Genomic DNA, 16,688 nt, shown 5'->3' with positions numbered 1-16,688 from the left:
AACTCTCAAATGAGATCAGGAAAGTGGTTTGGAACTGTAGGAGTGTGGTTCTTAGATTTCTGCAGATTATTTTATAACAGATGGAAAGCATTTGTACCTCAAAAAAATGTGATGCTTTTAAATATTGGAAGAAATTTATCTTTTGTTGGTGGGGTGGGTAGATAGGTTGGTTGGTTGGTTGTAGAACTGGGGACCAAATCTAAGGTTTCTTGCACAGTGAGCAAGTACTTCCCTCTGAACCCCACCCCAGCCCTTCCATGATCTTTGATGAAGCTGCTCACTAAGCATAAGCATAAACATTGTCTCCCCAGACACTAGGTTCACTGTGTGGACAGATACAGTAAGCACGGAGATTATGCATGCCCTATAAACAGAAACACTTGAGGGTAAAAAGTGCGTTTTGCTCTCCGGATACCATAATTGGCATGCAAGCATCGACCTACCATACTATTGCATCCCATTGTGTCTTCATTATTAAAATTAGTGTGCATCTTAATTTTATTTTCTTTTTTTATTGCTTGATATCATTTGTAATCTGTCTATTAGAGTTGTGCTTGGTTTGGGTTGTTAGTGTACCTAGAGATTTGAGGTTTTGTTACTATCCTCCCTCCCCTGATGGTAACGTCTGTTTGTATTGTTTAGTATTTCATTCATTAAGTATACTAGTCAATGCATTTTTCCTCACTATTTTCAAGGGTCTTGTAATTTTTCACATCTTAAGTTATTTCAATTGTTATTCTAAAATATTCTAAAATACTCTAAAAATACTTAGAATGTTACAGAGTGTTTGGTCTAAATTGCTGTTTAGTAGAAAATTATGAAACCAAAAAGATGTGTATGGGGTAAGTTGATGTTGCTGTTTTGGCACCTTAGCCTGGGAATACTTTTTATTGGTATAAAGAAATAACACGTAACTTAGTATTTTTACTATGGAATAGGATCCAGTTTTAGGAATGAATTACTATTTTTCTCTTCAGTGTGCTTATTTTAAAGTGAGTTTTTGGTGGAGTTATAAAATAGTCACTGCATATAATTTTATTATAATAAGTTTTATATTTCATGCTATCAAGTGGCAGTTGCCACCTGGGCAGAGTTTACATTAATAGTCAATATTGTACTATGTTCAACTGTTACACCGTGCAATTGGAGGTAATGTGTCGTAAATTAAGTATGGTATTTTAGAGCTGATGAGACGCAACTAGAGAGAAAGTCGTGTTAAAGTTGCTGCTACTTAAAAGCACAGAAGGAATGTATCTTTGCACTGTGAACGATGTATGTCTAGTGAACAAGTACGCAGCTTATAACACAGACACCAAATACTTTTCTCCTTGTTTAAATACATGCCTTTACTAAATTGCTGTGACCTACTAAGCCTGATTTATTTGTTTTCAACATTTTTGGCTTCTGTGTCTACAACATTGAAAGGACAAAGCTCCTCAGACCCTCCCTCCTCCCACCGTGTCACCTTTTACTGAGGGAAGGTGATGAGGAGACTCTTGCTGCCTTAGTAACCAGATGGCTGTTGCGCTGCGGTCCTTAGGCAGTTTAAGATTATACTCACCTGTGTGTGACTCTCTCCTCAGCTACTGGCCTGACTCCCTGAAAAGTTGCTAATCTGGAGGAAACTGAGGATTCCTTAAGCTTTCTTGAGGAAAGAGGGGGATCAGGGTGTGTTTGTCTCTGTTTATGAAACAGAGTTCTTGATATTTCTATTCTTTATGGCAGCACCGAGTTTTTGCAGTCTAATTAAAATGTATAGTCCAAGAACAATTGCAGGAATTTTTCTTAACATCCAGAACTTTTCTAGAAGCTGAAGGAAGCAGAATAGTGTAAGTGTTCATAACAGTTTAAATGACTGTCCCACATCAAATAAGAGATTCTAATTGTTTCTAAAGTCTTTATTATTCTTAAAAGAATTTGCTTTCCTGTATTCTTAACAATTAAAATATCATAACATACTCTAATGAAGATGTAAGCTACATCAAATACAGCGGGTTTTTTTTTTTAAAAACTTAGAACCGAAACCATCATTGGTTGAATTTATCAGTGTTCATTTCTCCTGTATCCAGAGCTCAAACTAAATGATTGTATTGGCTTAGTAGACACTGTGTTGTGTGTTGCCCGTCTAGATTGTGAACTTGTGTAGCATAGGCAAGCATCAAATCCCTTTATTTTTGTATAGTAGATCTTCAGCACTAGCACCATGTAGAACATCAATATGCCAAAATGTTAAAGACTATACAATAAAGGAACTTGGCAAACCAAATCTGAGATCCTCGCTTTTTGTTCAGATTTAAGACTGCTTTATTTTGTTCATTTTTTTTTAAGGAAAAGAAGGCATAATATAATACATGCAAAGTTTGGCCTTTATTTTAAGAGAATAATTTTAAACCATTTAAAGAGATTTCATGAGAAGCGATGTCTGTCTTTACGTGTGCCTTTAATGGTGAAGAAACACTTTGAGGCTTGATACAGAATGAAGTTTTTGTGTTATTTTCAGAGGGATTTACAAACAGAGAAATAGAATAATTTCTTGCTCTGGTGGCCTAGAAAATACCATTTATTATAAATATTGAGAAGCAAAGTGCTGTGGTGCCTTGGGCTGGGATTTGCACTGAGAGTAACTGTGCTTAGTCTCCAAATGAGGTCTTGTACTTAGTTTAGAGATGGGATGAGGGTCTTTGTTCACAGCTCGCGTTGGTCTCTGATAAGAATTACTGCATCTACCTGTTAGCGCTGCAGATCCCCTCTCTGTGCCCTCAGAGGAGTCTGATGTGAAACTAATCATTCTAAATGCAGTTGTTCAGTTACTAAGTCTTTCTTTCTGCTCTTAATTGTTTTGTCATGAAATTTAGATCCTTTCATTTAAAGTGTTGCTTAAGTAACAAATGAAGGCAGTGGTGTGTGTTTATTTATATGTCATTTCCTAGAGGGAAAATTGATATGCAGAGTGATGTTCAAGTATATCATTCATTTGTTTATGCTACTTAAGACATGTTGCCACTATAAAAATATAGGTTAAAATTTTAGGCTAGTATATCTTTAATAAATTGCCCTATACTTAAAGGTGCCTTTTCAAATCTTGAGTTTTTATTTATTTATTTCTATGTGCAATGTATTTTACAGAAAACCCGTGTCCTGTGTAAGGACAGGAGTTGATTTCAACAGTAACTAGTTAACATCTTAAAGAAAGTCATTTATACCCACCTTGATTGTGTAACACATCAAGTTAACACAAACTTTTTTTTTTATTTTCACATTTTTATCTTGTTTTCATTCATTGAAGTTGATGTTTTGTGTCTTTTTCTGTATTTGAAGATGAGTGATTGTTTTCATAGTGGTTTAGAAAGTCTCGGGTGTAGGACAAGTAATTCAGCTGTAATAACCTAAGGTGTCTTTGCTTCAGTGTTTAAAATTGAGTTTTGATAACACTTACAAAAAAGGTACTTCTGATTCCCAGAAATCATAAAGAAGCAGGGGGAAGGAGTCCCTGACTTAGTCCACGTGATGCGCACGCTAGCCAGCGAGAACATCCCCAGCCTCCCACCGGGGGGTGAACTGGCAAGCAAGTGAGTATGTTCTGTGTGTTCAACCTTTGTCTGTGGGAGCTATGCATTTACTCCGAAGGTTCATGCTGTGCCTTCACTGTTAGGAATTGTGCTCCTTGATTGGGATCAGTGCTTAATTGTCACTGTTTATAATTGTACTAAGAATTGTCCTTAGTGGAAGCTTGGGTGACACTGATTTCCACAAGGAATAAATGAGATAATGGAGTGAGAGATTATACATGAAATAGCATGGCTGCAGAAGGGTAAGTGGCTGTAGTAGTGGTGGTGGTGTTTTCTGTCGTCAGTCCTTGTATAACTTAACACTCCAAAGACTGTCTTCAGTTTGGGCAGTGTTTGCTTGTTTATTGCTGATTGGTGTTTGGTGTCAGAAAAAGTAGACAGACACTTTTTTCCTTTGCTTGTTTTTCCTTTTCTGTTGTTTCATAGAGCCATACTAGTTTGTGTTAGATATTAAGCTTATGTCTGTAGTTAACAATGTACATTGTGCAATTCAGGTGAGTTTTTGTTTGTTGCGACAGCGTTTCCCTGTGTAGCCCTGGCTGTCCTAGAACTCGCTGTGTAAAGCAGGCCAGCCTTGAACTCACAGAGATCTGCTTGCCTCTGCCTCCCTAGTACTAGATTAAAGGTGTGCACCACCACTGCCAGGCTTCAAGTGTTTCATTTGTCTTGTTTTAGTTCAATGCCTGGTGTAAAGAGGGATATTGTGGCCGTTTCTCTGATTTTCTATAGTTTGCACATACTGCTATCTTTATTCTTTGTGGTCATTTCACCAGGGATTCTAAAAGTTCCTGTTGAAACTTGTAGTTTTTGAAAACTTTCACATGACCATCTTTGATATGACTGTCTATAAAATTTTTTCCCATCAGTTTTAGAAGTGTGAAGGCTGTAACTGTAAAAGCACCGTTCGTTGCATTACAGACAGACAGACACAGAGGTGTGTGTGTGTGTGTGTGTGTGTGTATGGTTTGTTATACTGAAAAATAAACCCAACGTCTCACACTTGCTAGAGAAGTTCTCTGCCATTGAGGATTAAAGAGGTATTCCTCCACACCTCTCTTTTTGTAGAAGGGGGAGGGGTCCCTTGTTTGTCCTGGCCGTCCAGAACTGAAATAACCGCACAAAAACTGTATTAGTTAAATCACTGCTTGGCACGTTAGCTCTAGCTTCTTATTGGTTAACTCTTCACACATTAATTTAACCCATTTCTATTTTTTTAAAAATATTTATTTATTTATTGTGTATACAATGTTCTGTCTGTGTGTATGCCTGCAGGCCAGAAGAGGGCACCAGATCTCATTACAGATGGTTGTGAGCCACCATGTGGTTGCTGGGAATTGAACTCAGGACCTTTGGAAGAACAGGCAATGCTCTTAACCTCTGAGCCATCTCTCCAGCCCCCCATTTCTATTATTAATCTGTATATCGCCACATGGCAGTGGCTTACCAGCAAAGATTCAGCATGTCTTACTGTGGTGACAGATTCATGGCATCTCTCTGACTCTGTCTTCTTCCTCCCAGAATTTAGTTCTGTCTTCCCTGCCTACCTAAGTTCTGCCCTATCAACAGGCCAAGGCAGTTTCTTTATTCATTAATAGTAATCACAGCACACAGAGGGGAGGGAGCTTCCACATCACCTTTTTTCTTTGAAGGAGACAGGCAGACATGATCTTCTTGTATAGCCCAAGATTTCCTGACTCAAGTAACTTTGCCTCAGCTATTCAGTACTGGGATTAGGCATGTACCAACACACGGCCAGACTTTAAAACAAAATATTCAAAAATTAATCCTATACTTGTCATGGAAGTATTCAGTGTTCTAGTTTTTGTAGAAGTTTTTTTGAAAGAATGTTAAAAGGAAGCAAAGACAAGATGTATGTTGGATTGTTCTACTTTGACATGTTAAAGGTGCTTCTACTTGTTAACTATGGTACATTCTCAATTGGTATGTCTTCGGATTGGTATTGCTGTTGCTCACTTGTAGCCATTTAAGTCAGCTCAAATAGAAGTAGGACCATATAGACTTTTTAGTCTGCATACGTGTATATGTGTGTATGCTTGCATGTGTACGTGTGAGCACATGTGCTTGGAGGCCAGAGGTTGCATAAGGCAGAAGACAGGCGACATCTCCCTCTGTTGCTCTCCACATTATCTTTGAGATTGGTCTCTCACTACACCCAGAGTTCACTAACTAGCTGGCCAGTAAACTCCAGGGATCCACTTGTTCTTGACTTCTTCCAGTGCTAAAGTCACAGATGCAGGACACTGTGTGGGCACCGGGGTTCCAACCAAGGTCTGTGCTTGTGCAGGAAACCCTTTGCCAGTGAGCTGCTGGATTTCTTGGGAGGCTACTTTTGTTTTAATTTTGTAAAGGCTCCTGCTCCTGAGCCTGGTGACTGCCTTTGGTCCCCAGAACCCATATAGTAGAAATAATGAAGAGACTCCTGCCTGCTGTCCTATGACCTCCATACATATGTGCACACAGTAAATGAGCTGAAAAGAAGAAAATCACCAGTTGGTTTGTTAACTAACTGAAATAAACTGTGACTTTTGCTCCAGTGTTATTTAGATCAGTGGAGAGTTAGAGTATTTCATGTTAGAGAGACTGTCTCTGCTTTAGCATCGGGACACAGATGTCTTAAAGACAGACTTGGTATTGACAGCAGGAGCTAGAATCAAATGTATTTGAAGTGTATTTAAAGTTTTAGTGAACACTGGACTGGGGTTATTAGCCGTGATTTACTTTCTGAAAGATTAACTTTCTGCATTTTCTAACATTTAGGCGGAATGTAATTGAAGCCGTTTACAATAGACTGAACCCTTACAAAAACGATGACACTGTGAGTAGTGTTCGCTCCTCTGCTCTCCTGTCCTCCCTGTGGGTCTGCTCTAGTGCACAGCTGAGTGGGTCAGTGCTGCTGCTCTGGGCTCGGCCGGCTGTACTCTACAATCAACTTCAGAAGACCTGCCTTCCGTTTTTTTATTAAGTTAGGGATCTCTTTCCTCAGAATCTTGGATTATTCTGAGTTTTACAAGGAGCAACAGCAGAATTCAGAATGTTCATCGTGAAGCGTTTTTCTGCATGCAGATATCTTTGCCACAGTCCCGAGGCCGAACCCGCACTGAGACACTAGAGAAGTCCCTTGCAGCTGTTAGCGCAGAGTCACTGAGTGCAGCTGTTACGGGCTGCGTGCTGCATTATGAAGCTCTTAACCTCTTCACTCCCACAATGCAATAAGCGTAATGAAAGTGGAGGTTTAAAATAAGTTAGGTAAAGCTTTTCTAGTAATTTTGTTGGTTTAATGATAAATTTGTTCATACTTGTAGTAAAATCATTCAAATATTTTTTCAAGCCAAAGGATTTGTTTGTTTCTTTCTTTCTTTGTTTATGCAAATTTTTGGTGGGTGGGGCCAAGGCAAAGTTTTCTTATTTTTTAACTAAGCAGATTAAATATTAGTTTTCATATGTAGACATAGATATTTTTGAAACCAGCTAAGTTCTGTAATTGGTATATTATAAAACCGTGTCTTTCTGCACTCTCCAGGGAGTGGTACATCTAACGCCCTGTTTGTCTGTTCTCCCCTGTGAAGGACTCTGCATCAACCGATGACATGTGGTGAAGCCGCTTATGGCCATGGGTCGCCTTCGCCGCCAGAGGAGAGCACAGCTCAACTTGGCCGAACCTTTGAACAGCCATCATCAACTTTAAGGAGGAAGGGGTACGACGTGGCTGAGGGACTACACCAGAGCTTGAGCGGTGGAACAGCTAGCCCAGAACGGATTTTTTTTTTTTAATTGTAAATTTGAGACTTATGTAAACGTGATTTCAAACCGTAATTCATGTTGTAAATCAGACTCCAGCAATTTTTGTTGTATGATTTTGGTTTTTTGTAAAGTGTAATTGTCCTTGTACAAAGTGCTCATATTTAATTATGAACTGCTTTAAAATCACGGTCAACGAAAAAGGAAATGTTTGGCTTGTTGTGTGACACAGCAGATAGAGTCGTGCTGTGGACAGGGAGAGCGGCAGCCACGGAGCTCGACGCTCGTGTGCGCATGATTATGAAGAATTCCAAAATCTTACAAAGCTGAACACCCAGGGAGTTATGGAAAACTGTCTCTGTGTTCTGGCGAGGGACTGGCTTGTTCACGCAGCCGCTCCTTCTTACCTGTCTCTAGGATGGCCTCTCCTGCAGCCGAGAGCGCTGCAGGTGACACCGAGTGTTGGTGAGAGTATCGATTTGGGGCTGAAATGCCTTGATTCTCTGCACCTCTTTATGAGTCCTACATTCAGTTACTAATTGGTAAGCAGCAGCTTCCTACACAGTAGGAGACTGCCACATTTTTTTTTCCTATCATGATTGGCTGGGCCTGCTGCTGTTCCTAGTAAGATATTCTGAATTCCATTTTATCAATAAAGCTTGGTTTAACAAACAAGAAATTTAATCATGTACGCGTAGTTCCTCTTGCCCCGGCTTTCAGAACCCCATGCTATTATAAACGGGACATGCCTCCTAGGGAAAGGTGTTAGTCTCCTTAAATTGGATGGTGGTGTTACCCAGGTACAGATGGATTGAGAAGTCAGTCTGTGTTGTCCTAACCTGTTTTTAAAATGAGTTTCTTCCAGGCTGCTTGCTTGTCAGTAAGATGTGCATCAGCTTGGGTTTACCTACTGTTAATGAAAAGAATTGTCCAAGTTCGACAATCTTAACACTATGATAGATGTGTGTGTGTTGAATGTGTGTTTGTCTGTAACTTTTAATTGACCCACGTCTTTAGAATCTAAGAGGTTAAGATGTATTTGTGATTTGAAATATAGCATGTTGATAATATTTAGCTGTTGGCCTTTAAAAATAAATTTCAAAGCTTAAGGAATTGTAGATATAAAATACCTAATTTAATTTAGGCTTCACCCCCTCCGATTAAGCATGTAAGAGTAAGTTTTCTGGTCTGTCACATCATAAAGACTACTGTTCTGTGCCCGTCTGTGTTTCCGTCTCTGTAGGTTGAGTGCTGTATTTACCAACATGTGTCCGAGTCCCCACCAGGAGCCGATTCAAATACGTTAGATACAAAATCACAACTTTGTGTACAAAAGTTAGTGTAATACATTTTGTTCTGTGTGTTTTCCCCGATCTTGGAAATAGACATGTTTGTATATACAGCCTTAAAACCACTGTAATGTTAAGGGAATGTAGGAGAGCACTGAGAAGTGTCGCAGACTTCAGTAGCTAGAATACCAGCGGACTCTTCATTATCCCTCTCGTGAGCTGATGTAACTTCATTGTATTTAATTTATATCTTAGTCCAGCATGAATGAAGAAAACCTGAAATACTCTTGATATTTAGAAATTCATAACAGCTGCAATTACAGAACCAATTCCAAACTTAATAAATGCTTAATGTCTAAATCTGTGGGAGAGTTGGAAGTATGGTAATGTTCGAGCTGTGGCTTGCAAAGATGGGCCTGTGCATTTCATGACATCCAGTGCTCCTAGCACAGACTGGGCGCTAGGCTGACAGCGGAAGCTGAGATCCTGACAGATGACCTGGGTCCTTCGTTTTTAGAAGTAACCTGAAAACCTTTAGTTTTAGAAATTTCAAAACCTCCAGCCGGGGTTTGCTTATGGCAGCTTTTGAAACTGCCATGGTGGGAAGCTGTGTTTCACACAACAGCAGCCTAGTCAGGTCAGCCTTGTTTGAGATTGTCTCGGCAGAAAAGGAAATTCAATTGCTCTTCTGTTGAAATCGTTAATTCTGAAGACTGGAGTAAGAAAGTGCTGTGATCTAAGGAGACTAGATCTTTCCATGAGTCAGCACCACACTGGTCATTTTGCATTGTGGAACTGCAGGAAGGAGGTGTGCCTTGTAAAAGCCTATCGTGCCGACTTCCTGGGAAAATGGCCGTGGTGGAAGCCAGCAATGCTTTTTTGAAGGGGGATGTTCATACCTGCATGGTACACTTTGTTCTTGTCCCCCATCCCCTTTCCTGCTAATTAACATCTCAGGACAAATGCCTCAAAATATTTCGGTGTGGGTTTTGTTTTGTTTTGTTTTGTTTTGTTTTATGTGAAGAGGAAAAATTCTTGTGTGATGGTAATATAACAGAGTATACTTTTATGTCAGTGAAAATTTCAGTTCTGCATAGCAGTGTTTTGCTAACTTACATTAAAAAGTTTTGAGTAAGCCAGTGGACACCTTTAATCCCAGCACTGGGGAGGCAGAGGCATGTGAATCTCTTGAGTTCAAAGCTAACCTGGGCTACAGAGCGAGATCCAGTACAGGGCTACCCAGAGAAGCCCTGTCTCAACCCCTCCCCTAAAAATGCTTTTCATATCTTACTATTTTAACAAGTGATCATAAGAGTAAAATAAGCCAGGCACAGTGGTACATGCCTCTAATTCCAGCACTCTAGAGTCTTGGCAGGTGTGACTGTGAGTTCAAGGCCAGTGTGATCTACAGAGTCCACAGAGTTCTAGGACTGCAGGGGCTACACAGTGAGAATCTGTCTCATCTCATTTTCACTTTCTTGTAGCGTATCCTTCCACTGATAGCAAAAGCATCTCATGGCCAGCATAAACTTTATAAAAAACCAAAGTGGTCACTTGCTTGGCTTCAGAACACTTGTCAAACACCTTCAGTTACTGTGCGTTTATTTGACTCTAGATCACGAAGCAGCTGTTCTTTGGATATCACATAGTATTAGGAACTCGGTGGGAAAGCCAGGTGTGAAGGCTCTGCCTATGATCTTAGCACTTGGGAGGCTGAAGCAGGAGGATCATGGGTTTAAGACTAAACTGGCCACAAAGTGATAACCTCTCTGAATTTTTTTTAAATTAAAGAGTCATGTGATATAAATAGTTTGAATTACAGTACTGCTTACAAAGACCGTGTGTTTGAGCACATTAAACCAGCTAAGCTCTGCTTTCCCACAAAGTGTTCAGTGTTAGCAAAATACTGTTCTAGGTTAAGTCCCTGGGGACTGTAAAGAGATGAAGTAGGTCCTTGTTCTCAGGGAGTTCACGTTTGGGCAGAATTTAGAATCCAGTGTATGTATTATACATATTCATATAAATAAAGAAAAATGCATTGCCTGCCCCTTCTTTTCCTAGTACTTTCTTCAACAAAGTAGGTCACCACCTGGAAGAATAGTTGCTGTTCCTTTGTTCCCCAAAATTGTTTAGTTTCTTCTTCCCAAAAATTGAAATCATTCAATAGAAGATTCTGCTCAGCATAAGAGTAAATTGGACTGCTGAAGGGTGTCTTAGTATCTATATGGAATTCCTGGTTCTCTCTTGGCCTTGACTTTTCCTGCTGACTACAGCAAGTCACAAGCAAGTAATGGATGTCCTAGAGTTCTCCAACCCCCAGGATGAGGTGGGATCTAAGCTTAGGGCCTCCTGTAGGTTCTTCCTTAAGACTGTGGTCCTCATGTTACAGCACCAGTGTTCATATGAAATCGTTGTGCTATCTAATGCGCGTTAGTGTTTTAGAGTAGCCATGCTTACTGCCTGTCCTTACTGAACAAATTAGCCTGGGAATTTAACACATGGATTCCCAAAAGACTGATGAGTTGGCTTTGTTTTAGTTTTTAATTTCATGCTATACTTCTAGTTCAAACTTCGCTGATTTTACAGTATAGATTTGGTATCCGAGAAGATGTAAATATTTTAGCATGTAAATGTTTCTCATTTAAGGTTTTTGTTTGGAGGGACCTTCAAGAATGTTATATTCTCACATATTCTGGTAATGAGATAATGAGATGACCATTTTAAATTTACTAATCTTCTAATTAGATTTTCTTTCAGGCATTTGAATGTCTTTAGAAGCCTGATTTTACTTTATATCTTACAATAATGTGCTGTTCGTTTTGGTTTGCAGTTGTTTCAAATTATATATTATTTCAGAATATGCTTGAAATATTTAATCCGGTGTTTTCATGTTGGTCAGTAACTCACTAACCGCCATTACAGGGAGAATGCCGTGTGCCAGGCATTGGCTCTGCTGTGTTGTCAAATGAGCCATTTCCATTCGGGGTCAGTTCAACACACATTCTTTGTTTTTTATCTGCTATGTACTCAGCTGTTGGCTTCTGTTTCTTCCTATCCATTTAAACAGCGTGGTGGAGTGTCAGAAAAGCTCAGATGGAGCCGGGCGTGGTGGTTCACAGCTTTAATGCCAGCACTCAGGAGGCAGAGGCAGGTGGATCTTTTGAGTTGGAGGCCAGCCTGGTCTACAGAGCAAGTTCCAAGACAGCCAGGGCTACATAGAGAAACCCTATCTCAATCCCCCAAAAAAGAAAAACTCAAATGGTATTCAAACTGGAGTTGCTTTTACAAGACAGGAAGCTGTTTAAGTTGAAATAATAATACATGACCGTTTTTCCTCCTTATTCTTCATGAAATAACCCCCCCCCCCACACACACACACACTTCCATTTTCTCTCTTCCCTTGGTGCCACCCCCCCCACACACACACTTCTTAAATAGGCCAGTTCTATTCTCTTGAACAAGAAAAACCATGTATTACCTCATCAAGGCCACTTAGTAACTTTATTTTACTGGGTTAAAAGTAGGAAAACTCGGGATGTGGAATAGTGGGGGGCGGGGCACTATAATTGCTTTGGACCTGGCTGTCACTGTTCCAGAACTGAGCATCACAGAAGTCAGCCAGAGACAAATGAGTTTGCTTTTCTGCTGATAGTTACTGATTCAACCCAAACAACTGAGAAAGAAACTGTTTATTCACCCACATCCACTCCTTTGCTCTTCATTGCTCTAAGTCCATCAATTTCTACTGGCTGCCTTCTCATTAAACTAAATGTTTAAGATAGTTGTTCACTGTGTATAGTCCTGACTAATGAAAGACCCCTGAGTAATATCTGTTTCTGTATGATCCTGTCTGAAGTGAGCTAGTTCATATAAAGCTTGGGTAGTTATAGAACAAACTTAGATCTTGATTGCGTACATCGAATAGCACAGGTTTGTTCTTGAGGGTCTTAAGCTTTTGGGGGTCACAACCCTTTGAATCTGACTGCACCTGGGAAAATGCATATGATGTATATAACTCCCCAAGAATGTCTCTTTGGCCTGGTCAAGACCCTCTCTTATATCGTGGGGCACCGTCCTTCTCCAGCAGAGCTCAAACTATCCCAAGAGCACAACAATCTTATCAGAAGACAGTGTCTGTTTTACTTTGAAAAGAGAAAGGAGGAGAGCCGGAACCTGGCTGGAATCTGGTGTGAGGGTGTTTTTTGTTTTTGTTTTTTGTCTGGCTTGGGTTTTCCCCCCTGAGGCCCTATGTTGTGGGAACCTATCTGTAAAGGTGGAAGGAGGCAATGAGGCCAGCTTTTGGAGGTTGACATCATTTAAGATTTGCCAGTCTTGTAACTCAAAAAGTAGAATGGAAATTGAATGTGTCTGGTGTGCTTCTGACCCTCCAGAGCGTAGGTTAATTTGTTAACATGTTAACAGCATGTTAGCTGTCGGGTCTCACTCAGGCTTTAAGATTTTCATTAAATACTAACTTAATTTTGGATTCTAAGGAATTAAGTACTTAATAAAGAACGTTTAAAATGAGGTCTTACATAGCAGTGTAGAAGGTTGATGATACCGCTACAAAGATACCATAATTGCATTGAAAAGTGATTGTTAAATTTGTTGCCAAAATTTCATGTTCAGTTCTAGCTTGATTTCCGTCTGTGGAAGTAGAAACAGAATTCATTATCTTACCCGGCTAGCCCTGAACTAACGCCATAGCATATCTGCAGGAGAATACTATGTAGCAGCAATGCCCAGCACTAATTAGTTTTACAACTGTAATTACTTCACATCATTTCTATGAGTGTTTTGAGTGGGGAGACATTGTACATGTTACAAGCATGTTGCATTACACATAAATTCAGTTTTTTAAACTTATCAATGTAAGAACTGCAGAAATATTTTTCTTAAACATAATATGTGACAGAATTCTCCACTTTGCAGTTTATGTGACCCACAGTTTTAAAGAAATTCCATAAATGTATATTTTGTATTATGTACCATTTCCTGGTCCAAAGAAAATATGTGAATTTAGTTCTAATTTTAAGACTGTACTTTTGTTTTCTAGTTCTCTGAAAAACTGCATTCCGCCTGTGGATGGTTACAGATTGTATGTGAGGTGGGAAGTAGAAGTTTCTCGTTTGCAAAATCGATGCCACTAAATAAACAGGCAATTGCATAATGTGTGTGTTCATGATTGTTTGCTGCCAGGAGCGTGTGTGTTGTGCTGAGGAATCTAGAAATCTGGGGATTAATTATTACGTGAATTTAAGAGAATTTTTTTCCCTGGTGGAACTTGGTAAATTGGCTGATCAGATCAATGAAATCATAATTTGAACTAGAATTGTCCCCAATTTTTGGGAGATAGTTGATAGCCACAAAGGTTGGGTTGGTGGTTATTGTTATGAAGACTCCAGACATAAAGAAGCCAGTTGTTGTTCCTCTTGGACAAGAAGAGTGGAGACTGGGATTGGAAGTGATCTGGAGAAGGCCTGTCAGCTACAGCAGCCCTGGTGTGTGTGTGTATGAGGAGGGTGCAGAAGGAGGCGCTTGCTCGGCTCCTAATGTTGGCTCTAGCTGATATTTCATCTTCACCCAGGTCTCAAAATGACCTCCAGATTTCCAGTCTGGGCTTCACTTCCACCATTAGAAGTTTGAAAACTGAGTAGGTGATTTAATGGAAGTTCTGTACGTTGCAAGCTGCTTCTACTCGATGCTTGCTAAAATCTAGTCTTCTGAGATGTTCCTTTCCTTGTTAGCCCTTAGTAGCGCAGACTGAACTTGCTGTCAAATCAAATGGGATTCTAGTTGAAGATAATACTCTTGGTGAACTGCGTTAGAGGACGGAAGGTTTACAACAGAACCCACCACATGGCCCCAGAAAAGATTTTGCTTCACTGATTGCCTGGAGTCAGCATGAGATTCATATTGTATATTTGTATTCTAAGGGCTTTTTATAAAATGATTTTATGGTGATAGTTTTATTGTTGCCTACATAGGATTAGCTGCTCTAAGAGTGTCATGGCTTTAGCTTTTAGGTGCAGGCTGGCATCTTCCAGACCAAAGTGCTCCTACAGCTGTCCTTAACAACCACATACAAAGTGTTTTCCAGAAGTTAATTTGAACCAGCAGGATTTCCAATATTTGGCCATTATTGATCTACTAAAGAAGTTGTTTTAAACTCTTCAATTTGATGTTCTTTGAAATGAGTTGTTTTCAACCAGCTAGGGTGTCAGTAGCAGGTATTTTTCTATTTGAACGGGTGAGAAAAACACGGATGTATCTGTATAGAGGTACCGACATGAGCAAATTTGCAAGTAGGGGGTTTGATAATAGGCAATACTACGTTTATACAGGTTTGGTATATCCAAGCCAGTGTACAGCTTACATGTCACTCCAGGGTGTGTTTCTCCAGCAGTGGTGAGGGAAGGAAATGGTGCCACGCCGAAACGTTCAGAGCACTGTTCTCTCTCGGACAGTAAACTGAAGATGACAACAAGGTCACTCATCTGGTAAAGGTCCTCTCACGTCCTGGCTACCTGAGTTCAATCCTTGGGACCCGTGCAAAGAGAACTAACTCCACAGTTGTCCTCTGACATCCGCACACATGCTGCAACTTCTGAGCGCGGTATGGGTCCGAGTATATTATATATGCCCATGTCCTTATTCAGATTCAACTCCGCAGTCACCTTGACCTTCAAAGAGGCACGGGGATTTGGAGACCAGATCTGTCTAAGAAATTTCAGTCCAGGAGGAGCAGGGATTCATGAAGGGAACTTGTGTACAGCAAGTCTCCATAGTGAGCTAGGAATGTGGTGTTAGGTTTTGAAGATTACATGGTTGGCTCTCTTGGAGCAATTCATATTCTGATTTTCTGGGTAGAATGTCAAATGTTTTTGTTTAAAAATCTTTTGTTCAAGTATAAAACTTAAGGGTTTTCATGGGGAAAATGATTGAACTCTGCAACTTGAAGTTACTTAATGAAATTAAATAATGAACTTGGCCGGGCGGTGGTGGCACACGCCTTTAATCCCAGCACTTGGGAGGCAGAGGCAGGCGGATCTCTATGAGTTCGAGGCCAGCCTGGTCTACAAGAGCTAGTTCCAGGACAGGCTCCAAAACCTACAGAGAAACCCTGTCTCGAAAAACAAACAAACAAAAAAATGAACTTGACATTTTCGTGTTTGATGACGAAGAAACAAAGGGAATGTGGAGAAAATGATACAATGCTTAAGGTTAGGAGAGAGTTGATTTAAGGTTAAAAACAAGGTTACAATTATTTAAGTTGAGAAAACGCTACTTTTCTGATATTAAAGTGAAATTAGTCACCATAAATCATCAGTATGCTCATAGTGATCAAAGTTGAAGAAATTACAGATGCCCCTCTACTACCAAACCTCTGAAGCCGCAGTCTGCACCTGACCAACAAGATGGAATGACTTGGCAGCCTGAAAACCAAGCACTTTACAGGGACTGCTTTGTGGGGAAGTTCCCACTGAAAGTTTAGCTCCTCCACAGGGAAGCCTGCACCCTCCCTTCCCTCCCCTTGGCTCATAGTCAGCTGACCCACCCTTCAGATCCCCACGCTGGGGCTGGGCAAGCAGCTCTAGAGAGCGCTAGCCCAGCACGTCACGAGAACCTGGGCTGAGGGCACACCCATAATCTCAGCACTCGGGACAGGAAGGCAAGAGGATCAAAAGGCTAAGGTCCTCTGATACACACCAAATCTGAGGCCACCTACGTCACTAGTGACTCTGTCCCAAAGACATCCCTCGGCTGCTCTACAAAGCCTCTAATGTCTGGTTCCTCTGCTTAGACTCACCTCTCTCTCCCTTCTGCCTTGGCCACACCTCTGGCTATTCCTGACTGCACCTAACCTAGGTCTCAAACCCTAAACTCTTATGGGTATTCGCTCTTACTCCTTCCCAGATGTCTCATTGGCCAAAGCAGGTCCCAGGAGAGTTCAAGGAAACCTGAAAGAACAAACCCTGGTCTTTACTGGGGGATCCAGTGTGCATTCGATTGAACACGGTTACATGTGTGTCTGTGCAAACGAGACTGGCCTTGTGTGTGTCGAGAATAC

At 40.5% G+C, this 16,688-nt stretch overlaps 1 protein-coding gene across 2 annotated transcripts in view; it reads left to right on the top strand.

Annotated features, from left to right (window-relative positions):
• Window positions 1–11,287, top strand: part of Ppm1a (protein phosphatase, Mg2+/Mn2+ dependent 1A) — a 47,890-nt gene extending 36,603 nt beyond the window's left edge. For both annotated transcript variants that reach the window (XM_041658437.1, XM_041658436.1), the window contains exons 4-6: window positions 3,461–3,569; window positions 6,348–6,405; window positions 7,157–11,287. In XM_041658437.1, coding sequence (XP_041514371.1) covers window positions 3,461–3,569; window positions 6,348–6,405; window positions 7,157–7,186 — 197 coding nt within the window. In that variant the 3' untranslated portion in view covers window positions 7,187–11,287. The remainder of the gene's footprint in view (window positions 1–3,460; window positions 3,570–6,347; window positions 6,406–7,156) is intronic.
• Window positions 11,288–16,688: the final 5,401 nt, after the last annotated feature.

This window comes from Microtus oregoni, unplaced genomic scaffold (genome assembly GCF_018167655.1).
Source record: "Microtus oregoni isolate MIOR12 unplaced genomic scaffold, Mior012 000009F_ref0000495, whole genome shotgun sequence".
Lineage (NCBI taxonomy): Eukaryota > Metazoa > Chordata > Mammalia > Rodentia > Cricetidae > Microtus > Microtus oregoni.
Note: the sequence above shows the minus strand (reverse complement) of the source record. Positions and strands in the feature narration are given on the sequence as shown.